Below are 13,647 nucleotides of genomic sequence, written 5' to 3'. Positions count from 1 at the left end.
ATAATAAGCCGGGTAAACAATTTTACTCAACATGAAAATAAAAGATGAGGATACGCCAATTACAGCTGGAAGGGAAGGTGTTATTGGAAGAGTAAAATCCCACACTGTAACGCTTATCTTTAATTGTATGGAAAGATTTGTCAAATCATCTTCATCCATCATTTCTGTTGAACCATTACCAGAAGAAAGTTCATGGAACAACGGTGAAAAAAGTACTCTTCTCAAAACTGATGTGGTATATTTTTCTCTCTCAACCTAAATGTTAAAAGACAATTAATAACGTATAAGAGCATGTTTAAACTAAAGTTTTCAATGCAACAAATATAAACAATTAGGACATACCAATTCATCCATTGTTCTTCCATCAACTGAATCAACTGAATCAACTGAATCAAGGCAGCTTTTAAGTTGTCTATATAGTTCAGACTTCTCTAACTTAGGCATAGATTCTGCTTTACATCTATAAGTGGAAAATATGATAAACCTCACCACACAAACTGAAACAAAAAAAAACTACCAAAGAAGACAACGAAATCACCAAACAAAGACTAGAGATGCAAATAACTATAACCTATAGACTATTACAAAAGTTTCTAGAGTTAACCTAAAATGTTCAAGAAGTTTTCGGCAAGTAAACACATTTACTCTTGCATAAATACCTCTCAAATAGATACAAGTAAATGACTAACTAGTTTTGGACTAGTAATAATGGGTGTGTTTACTTTATAAATTAATTTTACTCGATTTAACTGAACAGAAATATTTACTTGATATTGCATTCTTATTCCATGTAAACTAATTATATGGGACCAAACAAGCATAAAAGGGCTGTCTTACCGCAGCTCACCCTTCACAGCACTAATGGAAACTTGTCCTTCGTAATGACCTGGCGGCTGTCCAGGAGGCACATCAACAGAAAGCCAGACTGCCGTAGTTTCGCTATGTAAAGAAAAAAAAAGGTGGGGTTAGATTGCTGATGGAAAACTTAAAGATTCAGGACATTGTCACCTGGATTCAATCTTAGATGTTATATGTAAAGCCAGTACCCAGGAAGCAGGTTTATTTGAGAAACTGGGAGATCAAGAGGTACAAGAGCATCAGGCACACCTAAAATAGGCACCACGCGCCGCAAAATTAAGGACTGTCCCACCACCAGCCTGCCAAGACAATCATCACAAGAATCATAACAAATAAGGGGAGAAGACAAATCACTAGAGAGAAACAAACCTATCACCAGAAGAGGAGCACAAGTCAGTACAGTGCATCTGTATGGCACCAGCAATGCCAGAATAAGCCCAAGAAACTTTGGGGCGCAAAGCTATTTGAACACTTTCTCTCTCATTTCTTGCAGCCAAAAGAGATATCTTCGATGAAAACACATCAGTAAAAACACTTGTAGAAAGATTTAAAAATATAAAATTAGGAGCAAGAAGCATGTAAGACATTTGACGTGAAATGCAATCACCTCAATAAAAATTAAAGAAAAGTATAACTTATTATAACAAAAAAGACTGTATGAACATCAAGGTAAACAAAAATCAAGAAGTTTCAACAAAATAAAACAATGCTTTAAAATGAATAAAATTACATGCATTGTTTTTTTCCAAAGGAAAAAAACAAAAAAAAAAGCGCACTTCCATCTAAGAAAACAAAAAAAAAAAAAGCGCACTTCCATCTAACCTACCATAATCAAATTCTCCTAAAACTAACACCGATTTATCTTCAAAAAACAAAAAAAAAAGCGCACTTCCATCTAACCTACCATATTCAAATTCTCCTAAAACTAACACCGATTTATCTTCACTGCATTACCACCGCACAAACCTAAAATAATGCAACAAAACCCCAACTCATAGTTTTAGCTACCATCCCTTACAACCATCTTCAGCTTGCTACCAGCACCTCCAACCACTTCCCTACCTGCTTTCACCCTGTTTCCAGCCATCTCTAAGCTGCTGCCGCACCTCCCAGCCATCTCCAACCTGCTGTCTCCCCCTTCCAGCCCCTACAATCTGTTGCCGGCTTCCTTAAAGTCCCTACAACTTGCCGAAAGCTTCATTTTTATCCACCTCGCACCGCCCTTCCAACCACATCCGAGCTATTTTAGTTACTATTTCCCCTTAAACAGTTGCACCGTCGACTTTGCGCTCAGCCCTAGTTGACCTATGTTGCGTCGTTATTTCCTAGTTTCAAACATTGTAGATTGTAACATATATTTGCTTTCGAGTAATAATATTTGTTTTGTCCATAGGGGTTTGGGTTAACTCCGAAATCATTTGGTATCAGAGCCAACCTAACCCTATTCTCATCCTAGAGTTTCTAACATCAGCCGTACCCAAACCTATCTTACCAAAATTCGTTTTGCCCAACCCATCCACCATTAAACCCTAACCATGCCGCCGAGAAGTCAATTACTGGAACCTGATCAAGACTTTGCCATGGGTGATATACAGCGGCCACTCTGCCAAGGGCTAACAATGGCTCGAGGTCATTGAAGAAAGGACCATGGTTGAGGTCACCGTTAACAATAATGGTGAAAGCAATGAAGGAGAGCCAGAAGAACACTTGAACCCCTTTCGTAAGAATGAATTCAATGAAGGGGAGAATCGATCAGGGCGTTTCGAAATTCAGTATCAGAGGAGATCGAAATAAGAAGTGCCTGTTGGAAAGCACAGTTCTGTGAATTAAGGTGGACCTACCAGACTTCGACTGAAGGATAAATCCAGACGATCTCCTCGAGTAAATGCAAACCGTTGAGCAGATATTTGAAGACAAGGACATGTTAGATGACAAAAGAGTGAAACTAATTGTCATCAAGCTGACAAAGAATGCTTCCTTGTGATAGGAGAACCCGAAAAAAGGAAGAGACAGAGGGAAGGACGGGACAAAATCACTTCTTGGGAGAAGATGAAGAAGGTGATGCGACGACAACACTTAACCCCACATTATCTCCAAGATATTTTCATGAAACTCCACTACCTGTAGCAGGAGCTATCAATGGAACAGTACATCTTAGAATTTATGAGCTCAAGTTGAAATGTGAACTAAAGAGACCTATGAACACTCCATAGCCAAATATTTGGGATGCCTAAAATCCGTCATCAGTAATGCGGTCCAACTACAAACATATTGAACACTAAAGGGGGTACAGACCTTAGAGCTGAAAGTGAAAAAATAGCAAAAGCGATTTTCCCCTAAAGTTGGAGGCCCCAACAAGATCGATAGCAAAAGCGATAAAGGTACCCACCTCAATTCCGATTTTCCCCTAAAGTTGGAGGCCCCAACAAGATCATGCTTGGAGTAGGAAGGACTGGACAGGGAACTGACAAATCAAATTAGACAGTGAAGAAGCTTGACAAGAGCAGCACATCCAGTACAATTTCAGACCAGAAATGCTTATGATGCCACAGATATGGCCAGATCACCTCCAGCTACCTAACAAACCGAGTAGTGTCATTCACCAAGCAGGGTGTCATGGAGGAAGTGAGTGATGAAGAAGCAGCAGAGGATCAGGATGAGGATTACCAGCTCCAGAGAGATGAAGGGGAAATGCTAGTTGTACAAAAAGTTATGCGGAAAGAACCGTTGAGGAATCACTCATGGTTGAGGCACAGTATCTTCCGCACCAAGTACGGCGAGAGGGAAAATTGCAGCCTCATTATTGATGGAGGAAGCTGTGAGAACTTGGTCTCCACTTTCATGGTGAAGAAGTTGGAGCTGACTACATAGAAACACTGTCATCCCTATTCCTTGACATGTTGAAGAAAAGAAACACATTCCTTGTACAGTTTTCCATTGAAGACAAACTACAGGATCAGGTGTGTTATGACGTGGTGCCCATAGACACCTGTCACATTCTGTTGGAGAGGCTATAGCAGTTTGATTGCAAAACATAGCACAATGGCTTCAAGAACACGTGCTGTCGTTCTCTTACCCACAAGGATTATGGAGTAGATGTACCTGTAAGGGAGAAGTCATAGGACCCACGCATAACTTTTCTCCAGCCAGCTCGAGAATCCCAAGTGGCACTGACCTTAAGTCATTTTAGAGGGAACTGAGGATAGGGGTGTAAACGAGTCAGGCTGAGCTCGAGCTATGCCCTTATCAAGCTTTGTTCCTCTGCCAAATTGTGAGCTTGAGCTCATGTCAAGCTCAAATGACGAGCTTGAGCTCTAGTTGTAGTGGTAGTAGCCAGCTCACGAGCCGGCTCTAGCTCAAACTAAAAATTCAATTTTTGCATGAGCTCACTGAAGAATGTATTAGTGGCTCACCTGAAAATGCATCAATTTGTTTCTTCTCCACAGTGACAGAAACGGGATTTCAAGCCTATAACCTGTTGTCGGGCCCTCAAACCACCCCCTACCTATTGTCACCCTGTTTCCAGCCACCTCCAGGCTGCTACCCACCTCTCAGCCACCTCCAACCTACTTTCTCCTCTTTCAGTCCCTACAATCTGCTGTTGGTCCGCTTCCAGTCCCTACAACTTGCTGCCAGCTTCCTCTTCAGTCACCTCCCACCTGCCACCGCCCCGTTCCAGCCACCTACCTGTCACCTGCTTGCTACAACCCTTCCACCCGCTTCCAACCTACAGAGGTTCATATTTCCTGCTACAACCCATCCACCCGCTTCCAACCTACAGAGGTTCATATTTCCCCTTAAACCACAACACCTTCGTCTTTGCCCTTAGCCCTAGTTGAGCCGTATTATGTCTTTATTATTTCCTAGTTTCAAGTGTCTCTAATTATAACCACTAGTTGTTTTTTAGTAATAATATTTGCTTTCCTTATTGGGGTTTGAGTTAACTCTGGTATCACTTGGTGAAGGCTAAAGTATCATGCTCGATGGACTAAGGGGGATGAAGAAAAGAACGAGGAGCTTTTAATTTGTACGCTAAGGTAAAATAACCTATTACAAGTATCATTATAGACAATTGCTGTAGTTTAGTATTTATTGCCCAATTTAATAAAGTAAAGTTGCAAAACTACATGCAGCCAAGTCCTCATTCCTTGGGTCAGATTAAGAATGATTCCAAGTTTATAGATGATAGGCAATGCACAAAAAAGTTTTCCAATACTGGACAATATATAGCTGAAATTATTTGTGATGTAGTTCCCTAAGAATAGTGTTATGTCCTTAAGAGTCCTTATTTGTGGTACAGAAATATTATTTTTGGAGTGGAGAACAAAAGTATATATTGTAAATGCAAGAAGAATGTATGCAGGGTATGGGTTCATTCTGCAGGTGAACTTAGAAGGAACATAACAAGCACAAAAAATACCATCTGCCCTACCTACAAGGCTTTATACCTCCATCCAACAGCACCCAACTTTCCAAAAGCTTTAGCTTTAGAGAAGAAGCAAAAGGAGAGAAGTGACTCAGAAAGAGCAATCATAAGAAGCAACGGGGAAAGCTACGCTCTTGCCAGCCTAGGCAAGAGTGGGAAAGATTTTCTCCCCTTTATAACTCAAGCCAAAAGTTGCCATAAACCCTAATTTCATCGTCTTGATTTTGATCTTAGTAAGAGATCACCTCTCTTATTATCTTCTGGCTAGAATACTAAGTTTTGGGTGAGTAACATGGAAGCTTTTTCAAACTACAAGCTAGTTTCTTTGTTTTCTAAATAGAAGCCTAGTCCGAATGCCTTAATTGTGGTCATATACATCTAAAGAGAACTATACATTAGTCTCTTAATGGATGTGAATCATAATTTATAAAATTCATCATTTAAGCCATCATGATAATCATTTGTCAATCAATGATTAGAAGCATTTACCCAAAATATTTACCAAAATAGAAAAATATGGCTCGCAAAAATATGAGAGCTTACATTTAACCCCATTAATCCGAACCATTTATCCCCATAAACTATAAGTTCAAGAAAAAATAAACATAAAAAAGGAGTTCTTCTTAAACTTTTATCAAAGTATGAAAGAAAAAAATACAGAAAATTTTCAAAATTATGACAGCAAACTTGTTTATCACAGAGGAAGTACATACTCTATTAATGTGCATATGAAACCCGGGTTTTGCCAGTAAAGCATGAAGAAATATGCAAAAAATCCCCTGGTGTGATCATATAACAATAATCCAGAAAGAGTCAACCAAGTCCCTCACCCGAGCGAGCAAAATGAATAAAAAAGCAAGTAAAACACAATACCTAATTTCCAAGCAAAACTATCAAGAGAAGTAAGCCATACATTCTCCAAAGGTCGAGGCATTTCTTGTTGTCCAACATTAGCTGTGCTTGGCATGGACCATACATGTAACAAATCTGCTGCTGGAACTCTAGTGGGATCGACTTCACCAGAGTTAAAAACTGAATCCTGAAGGCCGCCATCACTCCATCCATAAGCAGTGCCCCCTCCAGCCAAACCTTCTATAGGAGGTGCGAAATCAAACACTCGGTTACCTCCTGCTTTCAGAATTCATAAAAATAAGGAATCGGAAGCCTGTTATTTTTTCTTGTAGGAAAAATGAGAATAACTATCATAAAGGAAGAAACTCCAAAACTAAAAAATTTTCTCTGATGAGCTAAAACCACATGCATTAGATATTTGAAAAAAGTTAACAAAACATGATGAAACAAGGGCAGTGTATCTGAGAATAACTATCATAAAGGAAGGAACTCCAAAACTAAAAAATTTTCTCTGATGACAGCTAAAACCACATGCATTAGATATTTGAAAATAGTTAACAAAACATGATGAAACAAGGGCAGTGTATCACGATAACTCTCAAAGATAGCAATTGAATCTAATCCTCAAAGGTGGAAAAATATAGATGAAATATGAAGCAATAAACAAAAACTGTAGGACAGGAAACAAATCTTGATGCGAGCTTTAGCTGCTTTTCTTCGTGATTGTAGTACTTCTCTCCTAGTTTGTAGTTTTCCTCTGACTTTGGATGCTAATATGGTATATTTTGGTTGCCCACGGATAATTCAGGTCTGGTTGTTGCAATGCCATTGCGATTTTTATTCATAATCATTATGCCATGCATTTGCCTATTAAGTGTTGTTTATGCTGACGTGAAGGTGATTTAAGATTCTCTTTTTCTATTGTTATAACGCTGTTGAATTTGACAGAATTATGGAAAGAAAACAATGTTTGAATTTGATGGTAAATGAAATTAAAATATGCTAATTTTGTGAAAATTATGTCTACTATCTTAGAGATGAGGCATAAGTCTAAGGCATAAACTTAATAATTTTAATTTAAAAAATTTTCTTCTTCTAATTTTAAATCTTCTGTATAGAAACTGGATGAGAAACTGGATGAGAAACAAGACAACCTAATCCCAGGAGAGTCCTTTTCATGTACCGACATTATGTTTTATTTATTTTTTTGTTTTGGTGAATACTTTCTTTGACCTAATTTCTCCTATATTTTATCATTTTCTTCTAAGTGATCCTATGTTTGTTCAAATTTGACCCATCTAGGTTCAGCTCGTTGTAAATAAATTTTAATTGCCCATTGATGTAGAGTGGTTTAAATATTTTGTTGATTTCTTTTGGTTATTTCTATCAATGCAGTATTCTTTAGGTTCTAATGTTTGCATTTATTGGTTTCAATTTAAATAAAGCAATTTTTGACATATTTAGTGGTATGAAATATATAATCTTAAGTTCCCTTGTGATCTATATTCATTGCATCATTCTAGTTATAATAGGAAACTCTGAATCTAAACAATCCAATACTAAATTGGTATTAGCCTTTATGGTTGTATCCATGGTATATAAAACTAGTTGTGGCCAGTCCGAGCCGAACCATATAAAAAACCTTTTCTAACCATGAACAACCCATAAGCATTCGAACCAGTGGTTCAATCTGTAAACCGATGAACCAGTTCAACATTTATGTGGTTCCTCCACTTCCCACATCTCGCAGCTTTGCTTCTCACATTGGAAATGAAAAAATGGTTCAAAGCTTCAAATGTACACATTGTTAAATTCCAAAAAAAAACATATTGTCAGATTTAGCATTATTTAAATAATACTCAGTTACAATGAATTGGGAAATGGGAAGTTTAAACTTTAAAATATAAAAGAATTCTCCTAAACAGGCCTTTCCAAATTTATAGATATCTGTTTGTTTAAATAAAGAAGAGAATTGTATCGGATCTCAAGTTATTTATTCATAATTAATTTAAATTAAATATTTTATTTAATATTTTACTTTAATATAATTAATGACTCATTAGTCATTAGTGTTAAACTTATAATTTTGCACATTTCATTTGAAATTTACAAATGCAAAATGAATCTGTACGTTAAATTATGGCAGTTTTTCCATTCTTAACTATTATTAGTTTTTTTTATATATATTTATCATTAATATATCATTATTTTATCATTTAAATTATATTTAATCAAAACTTATATTTATTACATCCTCCAGTTCAACCCTGATTGAACCGATGAAACTTAAACCTCTCTTTCCAGTTTGATGTCTGGTTCGGTTTTCAAAATCTTGGTTGCATCACCACTTAAATAAATGTATGACATAAACTGAGTAAAAAATACTAATTAATAATTCAAACAAAATTAAGTTATGGTTTTAGCCAATAGTAACATAACTATTGTGATGCTCAAAATTACATTCCTATATTTGATGAGAGATATGATCTTAGAGAATTTTAAATAAGATTGACCCTAAACTTAAATCATCCCACTTTAAATTTGTATCAAAGCATATGGTTGTCTCATCTTGTCAAATAAAAGTAAGACATTAATTCCATCAATAACTTTAACAGATGGTGTAAGTTAAAATAGATCAAATAATGATTCTAGTCAATAATAACATAAATATTATGAGATTCAAAAATACATTCATACACTTTATTTAAACCCCGATTAAAAAATATAATTAATCAACTAATGAAGATACAACTAAATTGATACTAGTTGATTATGCCTTTTTAAGAAGAGAGGTAAAGAGGGAGGTGAAGACGATGAAGAAATTGAACAAGAGGGGAGACTGAAAAAAAATGAGAGAAAAAAAAAGAGTGAGCATGTGAAAGAAGAGACAGACCAAAAGAGGTAGATATTACGAGGGTGAGGGTGATGGCACAATTGATCGTGAGAAAGAGAGAGAAGGGAGACAAGCAAGAAAAAAGGTAAGACGTACATCTTGCATTTTTGACAATACAAAGCGTAAGACACCGATTAGGCAAGGAATCAATGGAGGGCAAGCTCTTCACTTTCTCTTTCTCTTGGAAGAAAGTCAAACCATAATCTAATATAATACAAATTTTCAAGAGAAGCTAACCATAAAGAAGAATTTATGCCAAGGTTGTAAAAATGTAAGTTATGCTGGACAAAAAAGAAATATTGATTTAGGCAAGGCCTAGTAATGAAATTGTTTTATAAAATTATAAATGATTAACTAAATCATTCTTACTGATTGCAAAAATTGTAATTTGTATTCAATCATTCTCTCAATTGATAAATAAGATAATTTTAAAAATTATAATCTCTATGTTACGAATTGATATTCACGTAATCTATATGTCATGAATAAGAATTAATGAATGGTTGCAATACGATATTTATAAGAAACAAATTAAAAATTTATTATCAATTTAATCAAAATAGGTACAAGTGATTTGTAATATTAAGTTCTCATGATTTATTAATTATAAATACATTCAAGATAGTGATACATATTCGTGGAGAATTAATTTGAGCAATTTATAATATAAGAATAATTATAAGTAGAATTAAGTAAATAGATATTAAATTTACTGAAGAGTGAAATTTCAAGCGATAATGTTGTGCTACCTTATTTATAGAGTAGGTTGATTTATAAGAATATGACTTGAAGAAACGAGGTTGAAGTTGATGTTAAGAAATAATATTTGCACATCTTTTAGTATGTACTCTTATTTCTAAATTATAATGATAATATTTTTTCTTTAGATCAAATGCATTAATTGATTTTGATGCTAATCAAATCAAATCCTATTGCAAGCTATTTATGGTTTCTATCCACTTCTAAATAACTGATTTTGTTAAAATAAATGTAATAAATTTCCAATCATGCTTAAGTTTGTTATTTTATGCACTATTTATTGTTGAAAGATATTTAATGACTTAAAAAGTGACATAAAAATATATTATATAGAGTTATTTGCATAAGTATTATAATTGATGAAATTCATTCCTTTATAGTATTAACGGGGATGCTAAAGTACCGACGCATAAATTAAAAAATTTAATAATGGGCATGAGATATAAATATAAAAATAATATAAAATTAATATGATAAGATATGAGATGGTTTCTTCTTATTATGTTATTGAATTTTCAAGATTTTTTATAATGACATTTTTTAAAAAATAAAAAATTTAAATGATTTCATATAAATTTATTTAATTTATCTAGCTTACATATTATTTTATAAAGTTATTTATGCTAATGCACTTTGGTCGTATAATGAATCCAGTGAATTATTTAAAAATCATAATTATTAATTAAATTAAAATTTTCAATATAAGTCTTGAGAAAGAAATAAGTAAGAAGAAAATCAATGCATTGTAAACTAGTAGCCATAAGGGAACAATAATTTTTTTTCTAGAATTGTTATATTTTTTTAGTTTAGAATAAAATTCATAGATTAATGACCTTTTTTTATATTAAAGTTATCATTTTTTAGGATATTTATAAATTTTATTTTAATATGGGATTTGAAATTACTAAATGTAATTTAAATACTGTCTAACAACTTGTTCCGACCTTGAAAACTCTAAAATTCCGAGCTAAGTCGTTTGCCCTGGATCGTCGCTTGCCCTGGATCGTCGCCCTAGGTACCGAGAAGAAGGTGATTTGTGATAAAAAAAATTGTCGAGCCAAGTCGTGATAAAAGTGGTATCAAAGTTGTGGTTGAATTGAATAATATAAATTATAATAGAGGAGCAACTAAAATAATTAACGAGAAATTTTTTCATTAAAGAAGTTTAATTTAGATAGTATATTAACATTACTTATGTATTATTTTCTTATCTATTCCATCTATATGTATAACTACGAGGATGCAAGAGATAGAAATACGATAGAAGATTGAGTATCACCTAATGTTACCATGAGCAACAATGCTCTTACCCTAGTGATGGCAGTAATGATACGGTTGATCTAAAACTTGTCTTAATTTGGTGACAATAATAATACTACTGCAATGAGTAAATATTTGAAGCTATTCTAAGACTTGCGACTGCAATTATTTACCAAAACTAAGGAAACAAATAATGCAGAAAATTGGGTATTTTGATTAAAAAGATATAGAATGGTATGATTTCCTTATGAAAGAAATGTGTCATTTGTTATATTTATTTTGGAGAGATAAACAAAAAGGTAGCATAGAAGGTAATGCCATGACGTGTTAAGAGACAAACCCAATATACCAATTAATTGAGAATATTTTGTAGAAATTTTCATAAAACGGTTTATTCAATATTTTACATGAAGGCAGATGCAAGATAAATTTATAAGATTGGTACAAGGATATAAATCGACCATGCAAAATGAAGCAAAGTTTACTACAATGTTAAGACATGCACAACTAATTTTAAATGTACAAAAATAATGTCATTAATTCTTATTTGAGTTGAAGAATGTGATCATAAAACCTTTAGTGCCTTTAAAAATTAATCATTATTCAGTATTGATGAAGAGAATCATAAAAGTAGAAATTGATTTTTAAAGTACTCAAATTCGTAGAGATCTAAATAAGAGGAAAAACATTGATGAAATCAAACATATTACTCAGTTAAAACAAATGAATTTGAAGAATCCCAAACTAATTTCTATAATAGTTAGGAGTGGTATGAACCATAGTACAATAGAGCCTTCTGTTATACTACCACAACCACCAAATGACCAATAGTAACAATACTTTAGAAATATTTAAATTACATGATAGTGTTCTCCAATGCAAAAGGAAACAGGTTTAACACAACTGCTTTGGGTTATTTAAGTAAGAGTAGCATCAGTTGTTGCTAATTAAATTTTGACAAAATACTTGAGAAACACTTTTAAAATGTCAGCACTGACAGAGTACTTCCTCTTCATACACTTTTTTAATCTTCAGCTTCTTTAAATCCCTTGGGGTTCAGCCGCCAAATTATGACATGTCAAAATATGAACTCATTGACAAGCAAGGAAAAACAAAATGTGTCGCGATATCCTAATACAATTTTAGTCAGAATGGCACTTGAAACTATTGGATTATCTTTGCAAATAGTGCTATACGTGGATAATTTATCTCACACTCATCTCAAAGAAAATTCAACGGTTTTTGACTTTTGAGGCCCAACCTATCCAAAAAATTATATAACGACATCCTTGGCAATTTTGTTTCCTATAATCAAAACATCCAAAAAAAGGGACTATCAATTCATTAAGTCCATTTCCCATCGTCTTCTACACTTAAAACTGTACCATGAAACGGATGCAAAAATACACCGACAATCTGAAACAATTACTCTACAACTCAACGAATATTATGAAATGTCCAAATGAGTTCCTTACTCATTGAGAATCATAAAATGCTACACATCAACGCAATCAAAACGGGATTCACAGAATATAAGGCGGAAAAAGTACAGCATTCCCATTGGAGCCACGACAGGATTACACCAGAAACTCCAAAATCAATTAAAATTGAACTTTAAAACTAATCAACAGTTTTTAATCAGTTCCACAATTCAGACCGATCAGTAAAACCCTAGAGCTTGATTCACAAACAGAGATAAAAATCGACGAAACCGAATAGCTTCTGAAAAAAATTTCGACGATTCACTATCTCAAGTAACTGCGGGTAACTTCATCACTCACCAGATTTCTCCATTTATTAGTTTTAATCCGTAATCGGCGTCCCCGCATCACAGAAGTGGACCAGCATACACGCCCAAGAAGAAGAGTGAAAGGGTGGAGAGAGTTCAGTGATCCGCAGAAGCTTAAAACCTTAACGTGGACCGATTTGCTATTATGTAATTTTCTGAGGATTGAAAAATTATTCCATAAGGATCGGACACCGCACGCACCTTACACACGGTGTCCGATCCGGGCCGGAATCGGACACCGCACGCACCTTACATACGGTGTCCGATCCGGACCGTAAATCACTTGATCTACGATCCCGATATATTTCGGTGAGCCCCACCTAAAATTTTTTTTTTAAAAAAATAGAAATAATTCTGACCGTAGATCACCGTGATCTACGGTCAAGATCAGACACCACATGCAGAGATATATGTGATGTCCGTACGCAATAATTTCTCCTGTTGACCTCGTTTGAATCAATTAACATTTAGGTACGGATTTAGGTCCGGATTGGGGCCGCTTAAAAGTACGATGTTGTATCTCCTCCGCGTTTTTAAAACATATGTTTCACTGTTTAGACTAAACAGCGAGCACGGGGCTTTACCTGCGGATCGTGTTTTCAGCCTCCTTTTTTCCTTCATTGCCCTCGCTAGTCGCTTGCCCTGGATCGTCGCCCTAGCTACCGAGAAGAAGGTGATTTGTGATAAAAAAAATTGTGCTCCCTTCTCTCCTCCCTCTTCTTCTTCATCCCTCATCTCCTCTTCTTCTGCATTGATCTGCGAGAATGTTATGGTTATTTGCGGTTTGTGGTTACGGTTGGGTCTTTATGG

At 34.8% G+C, this 13,647-nt stretch overlaps 1 protein-coding gene across 5 annotated transcripts in view; it reads right to left on the bottom strand.

Annotated features, from left to right (window-relative positions):
- The window catches only part of LOC110031772, a 43,983-nt gene extending 31,021 nt beyond the window's left edge, over positions 1-12,962 (bottom strand). For 2 of the 5 annotated variants that reach the window (XM_020735160.1, XM_020735162.1), the window contains exons 1-7: positions 12,830-12,962; positions 6,198-6,415; positions 1,228-1,364; positions 1,047-1,157; positions 838-939; positions 343-460; positions 55-255 (exon numbers count right to left, since the gene is read on the bottom strand). In XM_020735160.1, the coding sequence (XP_020590819.1) occupies positions 55-255; positions 343-460; positions 838-939; positions 1,047-1,157; positions 1,228-1,364; positions 6,198-6,415; positions 12,830-12,842 (900 nt within the window). In that variant the 5' untranslated portion in view covers positions 12,843-12,962. Of the gene's footprint in view, positions 1-54; positions 256-342; positions 461-837; positions 940-1,046; positions 1,158-1,227; positions 1,365-1,684; positions 1,722-1,920; positions 2,152-6,197; positions 6,416-12,829 lie in introns of those variants that run through there. The other 3 variants (XM_020735161.1, XM_020735164.1, XM_020735163.1) reach the window with 3 other exon arrangements.
- Positions 12,963-13,647: the final 685 nt, after the last annotated feature.

This window comes from Phalaenopsis equestris, unplaced genomic scaffold (genome assembly GCF_001263595.1).
Source record: "Phalaenopsis equestris unplaced genomic scaffold, ASM126359v1 Scaffold000840, whole genome shotgun sequence".
NCBI classification, from domain to species: Eukaryota; Viridiplantae; Streptophyta; class Magnoliopsida; order Asparagales; family Orchidaceae; genus Phalaenopsis; species Phalaenopsis equestris.
This window is presented reverse-complemented; position numbering and strand designations above follow the sequence as displayed.